This window comes from Sesamum indicum, linkage group LG4, assembly GCF_000512975.1.
Source record: "Sesamum indicum cultivar Zhongzhi No. 13 linkage group LG4, S_indicum_v1.0, whole genome shotgun sequence".
In the NCBI taxonomy this organism is placed as follows: domain Eukaryota; kingdom Viridiplantae; phylum Streptophyta; class Magnoliopsida; order Lamiales; family Pedaliaceae; genus Sesamum; species Sesamum indicum.
In genome coordinates this window covers 11,369,631-11,378,685 of record NC_026148.1, presented here as the reverse complement: position 1 = coordinate 11,378,685, position 9,055 = coordinate 11,369,631, and the positions used below count along the sequence as shown (strand labels likewise).

The 9,055-nt window shown below is 33.2% G+C and overlaps 2 protein-coding genes across 2 annotated transcripts in view; both read right to left on the bottom strand.

Annotated features, from left to right (window-relative positions):
• LOC105160652 (putative lipase YOR059C) overlaps positions 1 to 3,637 on the bottom strand; it is a 5,045-nt gene extending 1,408 nt beyond the window's left edge. Inside the window, exons 1-8 of the mRNA XM_011078131.2 lie at positions 3,208 to 3,637; positions 2,737 to 2,804; positions 1,885 to 1,955; positions 1,525 to 1,767; positions 829 to 992; positions 658 to 713; positions 500 to 552; positions 305 to 422 (exon numbers count right to left, since the gene is read on the bottom strand). Of these exons, the coding sequence (XP_011076433.1) occupies positions 305 to 422; positions 500 to 552; positions 658 to 713; positions 829 to 992; positions 1,525 to 1,767; positions 1,885 to 1,955; positions 2,737 to 2,804; positions 3,208 to 3,347 (913 nt within the window). The 5' untranslated portion in view covers positions 3,348 to 3,637. The remainder of the gene's footprint in view (positions 1 to 304; positions 423 to 499; positions 553 to 657; positions 714 to 828; positions 993 to 1,524; positions 1,768 to 1,884; positions 1,956 to 2,736; positions 2,805 to 3,207) is intronic.
• The window catches only part of LOC105160651 (WD repeat-containing protein WRAP73), a gene marked incomplete in the record, with an annotated part of 4,165 nt that continues 3,287 nt past the window's right edge, over positions 8,178 to 9,055 (bottom strand). The window contains 2 exon segments of the mRNA XM_011078130.2: positions 8,178 to 8,798; positions 8,956 to 9,055. Coding sequence (XP_011076432.1) covers positions 8,431 to 8,798; positions 8,956 to 9,055 — 468 coding nt within the window.

The window sequence follows — 9,055 nt, the reverse complement described above, 5'->3', positions numbered from 1 at the left end:
AGTTAAGATGCAGCAGAGTTTTGCAAAAATAGCATATGAACGATGGCTTAGGAGATACCAGTGTTGGAGAATTTCCAGGCAAACTTTGAAACGAATGGTTTGGCTCAAGATACAAATTCGAATTAAATTTTTGCTCATGGATAACTAATCTGAAGATAATTAATCTGAAACATCAACCCAAAATGATTAGGGAGCTATACTTATCAAGAAGAGAAAGTAGAGAAGGGGGGAAAATTAAGGATAGAATAGCAGTAGCGAGTAAACTTTTTGAGTCACTCTGCAGGTAGAAAAGAAAATAGCATACCTTCCAGCTCATCCAGACCATCATCTTCTACTGGAGGCTCGGACTGCTCATTGTCATAAGCCTTGCAGCGCTCTTCATACACAACGTGCGGATACTTTTCATCAACAGAATCCTCCCACTGCCAAAACTCGAAAGTCATCCAAAGCAACAAGAAAATCAAAAGACTAATCACAGTCGGTATGGTGAAAGTAAGACCTTGGGCAGTTCACTATTCCGTCTAATTGATGATGTTCTCCAGCCCACAATATCTAAGCAATACTTGTTAGGAAAACAAGGGTAATACTAGGAGAACTGATCGAACAGGCTAATAGCACAAAGAAATGATAATAAATAAGGTCATAATTCGTGGATACGGTCATAGCCAACATTTGAGTATGCCACCCTGCGTTTGAATGATCGTAAAGCAGACCTGCATATATGAGTTGTAACAATTTTAAAAACACACATTGCATGCTTACTATATAGTACATCTAGACCTAGTTTGTAACCCAACTGAAAATAGTGATAGGAGTGAGTAAGCCTACATAAAAAGGCTTTCTTCATTATCTTCCACCATGCGTCTCAACAATGGAGGTTTTCCTTCATCATCATCTCTAAGAAAAAGATGTCGGCCTGTTCTCCTAAATATCCAATGAATAACAAGACCCGCGGCTCTCTCAAAAGCAGGTACCCCAAAAAGAAATGGTACCTAACAGATGGCAAAATCAAAGAAGTTAACATATTTCTGGTGACCAACAAAGTATTTACCATGATACTAGGAAATTAACTGTATACACAGATGAAATACTATGAACAAACTCTTCGAGTGGTTCTTCCTTTACTTAAGCAGACCAATAAGCTTGTTGCAACATTTCGATCTTCCTCACGAATAAGTTACTAGACATCAAAGATAATCTAATATGAAACATGAGACATCTAAAGTAAACACAATCATATTCTTTGTCTTCCTTGTTTTACATGACATAAATCCAGCGGACCGGAACCTAATTGTTGTGTCTCACTGCATTGGATGATCCCAACTATCTTCAAATTTGTGATCCAAAATGGATTCAATATGGATCTGTTTTTGTATCCAACTAAAAGCTCAAATTATTTAGAGATTCAAAATAGATAAACATGTGTATTTTAATTTGTAGTGCATGTCAATCATTCACGTTACCTGCTTAATCTATGACTACTAATCTAAATGGAAAGCAGTGAGCAAATAAAAAGGCAGATACCTGCTTATTACCCCTAGAACCAAGATGAGGAGTGGCAACAGTTATAAAGTTCATTGGTTGAAGATCAGCTATTGTACCCTTTGACTCTTCAGTAGAGACATTGGTTGATACTTCTTCTGCACTTCCTCCCTCTGGAGGTCTATATAATTTCCCAATAGCATATCTTGCTACAAGCCCCCCTACAGAATGCGCAACAAAAGAAATCTTCCTCAAGCCAGGCTTCCTTTTGATTACTTCAAGGACCTGGAATGCAGCTCAAAGTGAGAATCAAACCACAGTATAAAAGTCCCCTTCACAGTATGTTTTTCAAGAAATTAAGGCTGAAGAAATGCAGGGAATGTAGATCAAACTAAAATCAACCTCCTCAGCCAGTCGCTCACCCATTAAATCCACGCCATCCAATGTTAGCTTTGCAGCATTTCGTTCACTACCTGCAGACCAAAAAATACTTCATGGAGAAGCAGCCAAAAGAATCAACTGTAGTATAGTGCGCAGCACAACACAGCATATTCATCGATATCAGTGACATGAAATTTTTTCACCGATGCCAACAGAAGCAACTTTGTGGCTCATTTTTAAAGCAGTGCAATCAAAAAAATAAAAGCTTCACGAGTTCATGAAAATTCAAGCACCTTCTTTTCCTCAAGTAGCTCAAATTAACTATGAACTCTGTGATAAGTGGGCCCATTGCAATATAATGATCAACATCAAAGCAAAGAAAAGGATAGAAAGTAGAGCAATAATTTCTAAAAATTTAGACCCATGGGTGGAGATAATAATAAAAACCTTAAAAATCTTCCAATGGAATCCATCTTTCTCTATCTCCAAAAACTAAGGAGCCACATTAACGAATTTTAGTGATGATCCAGAATGAACACCCCAAAAAATAAAGTCAGACATTGTTGAATCCTAGTTGGAACTGAAAAGGTCACTTAAATGTCAAAATGTAAAGCTTGAGCACATAGCACGACATATATTCCATACGGCATGCCGGCAGATAAGAAAAGATAAACTTCCAACTGCAAAACTTTCAGTTGAAACATTAGAAGATACATAAAACTTCGGTTAGCATATGTCAAAGAAAGAGAAGACGACAACCAGACTACCTTCTCCTGTCTTCATCAGAAGAAAAGATCCCGCTTAAAAGGAATCAGATTACTATTACAGAATTCACACAAATACCAGCCAGTATATGCAGAAAGCACAACTTACAGTGAACGAAAACTTTGTCAGGAAGCCTCTTTACAAATTGCTCAGCACCAAATTTCCAATCCGATCCACTGCAATAACAGAATTATGAGTAGAAACAAGACTACATTTTCAAAGAAAACAAACACATACCAAAATCGTGAAGAAAAAGATGCAATGCAACACCCTCTTCCTGCTCTTTCCTACTTCTTAACCTCAATCACACGCGTAAAAGAAGAAACTTCTGATCATGCACAATATACAAGCTGAAGCAGCTTAAAATTTGGCAAATGACTGTAAAATAACTGACATTCTCGTAATTAGTATCGGAAAATTTCAACAAAATACTCAAGAACGGGACAAGATATGAAATCAACAATCGGCCAACGAAAGTTCCAATCTTTAGCTCACAATTAACTGAACTCCATAATATGAAGAACGGAGAAGAAAGTAGCAGACAGTGAAGCACAATCAATTTAATTCCTCAAAAAATACCTTCCAAGAATCCCGTGGACCATAACAACAAGATGATCAGCGGATGAAGCATCTGATTCTTTGCAACTGTAGACATCCTCCCCTCCGTTCCCCGTTTCCTTCGAGCAAACCCCACCGTCTTCCCGGACTCCGTTTTCCATCTTCTTCTTCTAGTTTTTTATCCCCCCTCAAATTAATAAACTTCGCATTCACTCAAGAAAATCCGAAAACTCAGGCAGAAATTAAAATTAAGATAAGTCAGAATAAACGCCTCAAGCAAGAACAAGATGTTGAATCCAAACACAACAATGTACACTTCTCGATTCTACTGAAAAGGGGTTTGAAAATTGACGAGAAGTAGTTGAAATTCAATGGGAAAAAGGGGGGCTCCGCTGCGAGGCGATAGTGTGAAGACGTGTCGTGACGGTGGAAATGTAAGCAAAGCAAGAGTATCCCACTGCACTACATATGCCTTTGCTTTACGGTTCGTACAATGACGAAATTTCACTCGGATTTTTACCTAATTTAAAAATTAAAAAAACTTGATGTATTTAGTTTCAAAATAAAAAAAAATTGATATATTTAGTTTTTGGTGTATATATTACTAATATATATTTATATATAAAGATATGAAAGTAATTTTTACACATAATAAACGCATAAATTCTACCCTATTATAAAACTCTCAACACTGTAAAAACCCAAATGATCATTTTTAAGAGAAGTCACTATTCATTTATAAGACTACTCATTCCATCTTCTCTCTAAAAAAATTCTCTCATTAGATTGAATTATACCTGAGTGTATTATCGTGTCGAGGATAAATTTTTCATTCCATCCCTTAATTAAAATCACTACCACATCAATCTCATAAATCCTTTATAATATAGGACTAAATATGTCGAATTTTTTCAATTTTAAAACTATTTTAAAAAATTTCATAAAATAAAACGATAAAAGTATTGAATCTTTATCCTATGATATTAAAAATATAATTTTATATTAAATTGAGTACAAAAACCCAAATTCAATTATAGTGAATAAGTCCTTATTCAATCGATTTATATAAAAGTATTATAAAAAATAAATGTGATTACGTCAAATCTCAATTACTTCAATTTACCCTTAAAAAGAAAAAGAGAAAAGCGTAAAAAATGAAAGATATATTATAGTAATTAATAAAAGAACGCTTAAAGAAGAGGTGGGCTTATTTATCTATTTTTGGGTGGTGCGAGTAGAGTAGACGGCACCGTAGAGAAGGCAGTCCGTGGTCGGCGTGCGTGCCGGATATTTTTTTATTCTCATGTCATAATACATTTTTTATCACTATTTAATTAATTAATTAAATATACCTTTGACCATGAAATTAAAATGAGAATCGAAAATTAAAATATTTATTTTAATTATAATTTTATTATTAGATATAACGATTACCAGTTAAGATTTCGATTGTATAATTGAAGTAGTTGATCGCGCCAGATCAGATGTATATATTCAAAACCTCAATCCGATTCTTCGATGGGACGACCTACAAACACGGGGCCAGTTCATTGGAAGCCCTTTGTGAGAATACTTCAACATTCAAGTTAGGCAGCAGATTATATAGTCCTAGGATACAGTTAAATGTATTTATATTATAATTAGAAAAAAAACCAAACTAAGGAGTATTGGAATGGGGATATTTGTGACTTTTTGCACTTATACGGTCTACACTTCGACCCTTGAGATGATGCCATGTGTCTAATCGATGGTTCCTCCTTCAAGATTTCTTCCCGAACGAATCGATTAAACTTAATATAGTTAGAAAACACTTAAGACGATAGCCATTTATAAAGGGGGCAAATATGTCTTCACACACTTTCCCATATCACTTCGTTGAATAAAAATATTGTGAAATAAAAAAAAAATATTTATATGAGTAAAAGTTTTGTATGAGACATTTTAAAAAGAAAATTAAAATCTTTTCGTTGACACAGACCAACTAATAAATAATTCCGAGTTTAGTAATTAAATAATTAAACAAATAGAACAAATAAGTAGTTTTTTCTTAATTAAATAATAATAAAGTGAACTTGTCAATTATATAGTCTACAAGAATTATTATTATTATTATTATTTAATTTGATTTTTTTTTTTTGGCTTGGCCCGGGATTGATTCTAAGGCCTGAACTTTTTAAAATTTTATTATAATTATAATTATATATATATATATATTTATTTCTTTTTTAAAGATTCATAGATATTTCGATAAAATTAACGATCGTTTAATAAATACCCTTTTTGACAATCGATTACAGAGGATATTTGTTAGACGATCATTAATTTTATGGGGTATTTGCATTTTCTCAAACAATGAAGTGGGTATTTATAATTATGAAAATATCAAAGAAGCTCATGGTAATTTACCCTACTTTATATGAAGTGTGAATGGGTCAAGATAATAACTTTTGTTGACAAAATATATACTGATTAAAAACACTCTCAAACATATTTATTTTTTATGCGAAATGGCCCTTTTTTCAATATTTTTCTATCAATAATATTTTATTCACGCACATTTAGAATTAATAAAAATTATTTTACAAAATAGTAATTATGATCAGTTATGTATTTTTTTTCTATTTTATATAATTAAATTATACACACGTATCGAGCAAGAAGTATACATTATTGAAGGGGCAGTGTTGGAAAGAAATTATAGGAAGCCAAAAATTAGGAGACAAAGACAATGTAGTAGGTATTGTTAATCTGAGTATGGGTCCTTGCCCTAATGGGGTAGACATTTTTGGACCATTTCATTTGTCTACAATCCTCATGCTTCTATATTTGAATTTTTAGTTCTTGACATATATAAGCAAATAATATTTATTTTTGGGTATGGGATTATTGTTTTTAGAATAAATTACTATGAGCTTTTTTTGAAATTTAATATAATTATAAATGTCTTTTATTGTTTAAAAATACCAATACACATTAATTTTTTATCGACCATCCAACAATTATCACAATTCGTTATATCTCTCTATTCTTTTATGGTGAACTGATCAATATGTCCTTAGAAACTATGACTTGTTCTGAATTTTTTATTGAGTAATTGGATACTTTTTTAATTTTCTTTTTTTAAATTTTGCATCCACCTCGTCCGATGTTTCTTCAAATTTTCAAATTTTTTTTAAAAAAAATATATTACAAGGCAAAATTGATAATTCCAATCTTTCATCCAAAGATTGCACAATTTCATCAAACATCATGAAGGTATTGATGATTTATCAAATTACGAAGAGATATATAATTAAAATTTCGGGAGAGCTTATTATAATTTTATCCTTATTTTTAATGCCCATGTTTGTTTCTTTTTACTGAAACCAGAAGACGTCGTGAATTAATCGAAATATTTGTAAAGTTAATTCAAAAATCGTGTTTAACAAATTAGTAGTCAAATTTCAAATTTCCGAGCGATTATCTTAATGATGTGACGTTTCTGACTTTAAATTATAAAAAATCAAAGTTTTTTTTTTGGTTGAATTTAGCAACAACTATACAAAGTAGGAAAATTAGGTTACATGAGGTAATATGTCTAATGATGAAATTGAAACGGAAACTCTTACTAGGAGATTGTGGATTTGAATTTCTTAAGTATTCATCTACTTTAATAAATGTGATTTTGTTGGTGGTATTTTAGTTTTATTTTTGTCTCATTTTTATGTATTTGTTTATTTGAATTATTAATATATTAGTTTATTTTTTAAATTTCAGTATTTTATCTATTTTTAAATTTCAAGGCAACGAATTGGGTCTTATGTGTCCGATGAATTGATCCAAAATTAATATAGAGTTATTCTTTATTTCAAATTATTTAAACGGGTTAAAACATGTTCAAATACAGCCCGTAAAGAAATAATTTACATCAAAAAATATGATGTTTAAATTCAATAAAAGTAAATCCAAACTACATAATAGAGCCATCACCACACCGCTAAGTCATTTTATTTAACAGAAGACATTACATACAGACAACACCTCAAAAGGACTCAAATCTGAAAACTTGTCACGACGAAACTCTACAACCATTAATGTCCCACATTTTCCTTGGCATTAGACCTTCAAAATCTCAATACTAAATTTTAAGGTAATACATAGTTTACTTTACAAATTCAGAAAAGATTACATATCCACATTTAATAATACGTTTAAGATACTGAAAAAATATTTTAAATAAGTTCAGCCAGATACTCTCGTAAACGAAACCCATTTATAGTTGTATTCGACTTGAATAATCTGGCAAATGTGTGTTGCTAGAAATCGCCAAACGTTTTTGTTTAAGCCACACAAAATTTGCACGGCAGCCCCTTTTTTCCGTTTGGACAAGGAATTGGATGAGTTTGGTGTTGGGACAGATGAGAATTGGACAAGCAATAAAGAAGCAGAATGTCATCACATCACAGCTATCCTATGCTCATCATATTTCATGTCAAAGAGTACTAATCATCAACAGTGACATATATTTACACCTTTTTTCACATGCATCTTGTGTTCTCCCCTGTCATACACAACTTGCATAAATTTGAAAAAATTTCACCATTCAAAAGAGTAAAATTTGTATGTATTGTAATTTGACAAGAACTGAGTCTCAGTAGATCATGACAACAAGATTAGTACATATACAGAACGAATATTGAATTTAGCTGGATCTCAGCAGATCACGATAATAAAATTAATATGTAGATAGAGAGATGATTGAATTGAGATGGATCTCAGCATACCATGATAAGTGACAAGAAGATTAGTATGCATGTAGAAAAGATGATTAACTAAAGTGGGACGGAAAACTCGGATGAAGGACTAATGAAATATTTAGTCGAACATTAGGTTGGATGAGAGTTAGGTGTTTGGTCATTGGAGATTAATATGGTGGTTTTTATAGTTCCTTAGAAGACATAATTTCAATCATCAAATCAAGATTCATGATGAAGTGTTGGTTGTTACCAACCTTAAAATTCAATTTATGAGGTATATATATGTCTCTTTAGGGTGGTTAATAATTTGGACAGGATTGTATCATACACTGCCATTTTCCAAGAAAGGAGAAGAGTCCAAGTGTAAATTAATACGCAATTTACAGACGGGGTTAGGCTGTTTCTCAGTGTCAAATCAGTTGGAGTACAAGAATCCAGTTTGATGAGAAATGTTAGGACCCTTCAACATTTTGATTGCAGACGTGTTCCAGCTGGAGTTCGAACGTCGTTAATCCTCGGAGCTGTAATCGCTTGATTCTTGCAATAGAGGCACAGCTGCGCAACAGAATGACTCCTTGTCTTTGAGAAGAAGACAGCTCCCATCTGAGTTCCACTTCAGATCGAAGATGGAGAAGTTAGGAAACGGGGCGTTAATGCAGTAAGCACCGGATGGTGTCCACATGTATAGATTTGTGCTTCCGGTGCATAGGACTAGTCGGGGGCATGTTGGATCCCAAGCTGCAGCTCGAACGGGATCCTTTTGTATCAAGATGGCTGCAAGCTCGAGATGTTGCACGTCCCATATCCAAAGGACCGCTGGCATGCTGTCATTGCGTGTGCATATATATTGGCTGTCATTGCTCCATGACATGAGGCCTGAAATTAAGATAGTCACCAGTGAAAAATGCAGCATTATACTTTGTTTTAAACAGAAGTCAGTGTACAGGATCATCAACTCTAAACTATGAAGTTGAGCAAATGATATTCTTGCGTGCTATTTTGTGATTATCGACTGAAATGAACTCTGCCTCACCAATTCCTTGTTTGGGGTTTGGTTTATCTGCCTGAGGCTTCTGAGAAGGAAGAGTGATTGGCACTTCCATGAGATCGTATCTGACTTGAATGTATGTCTC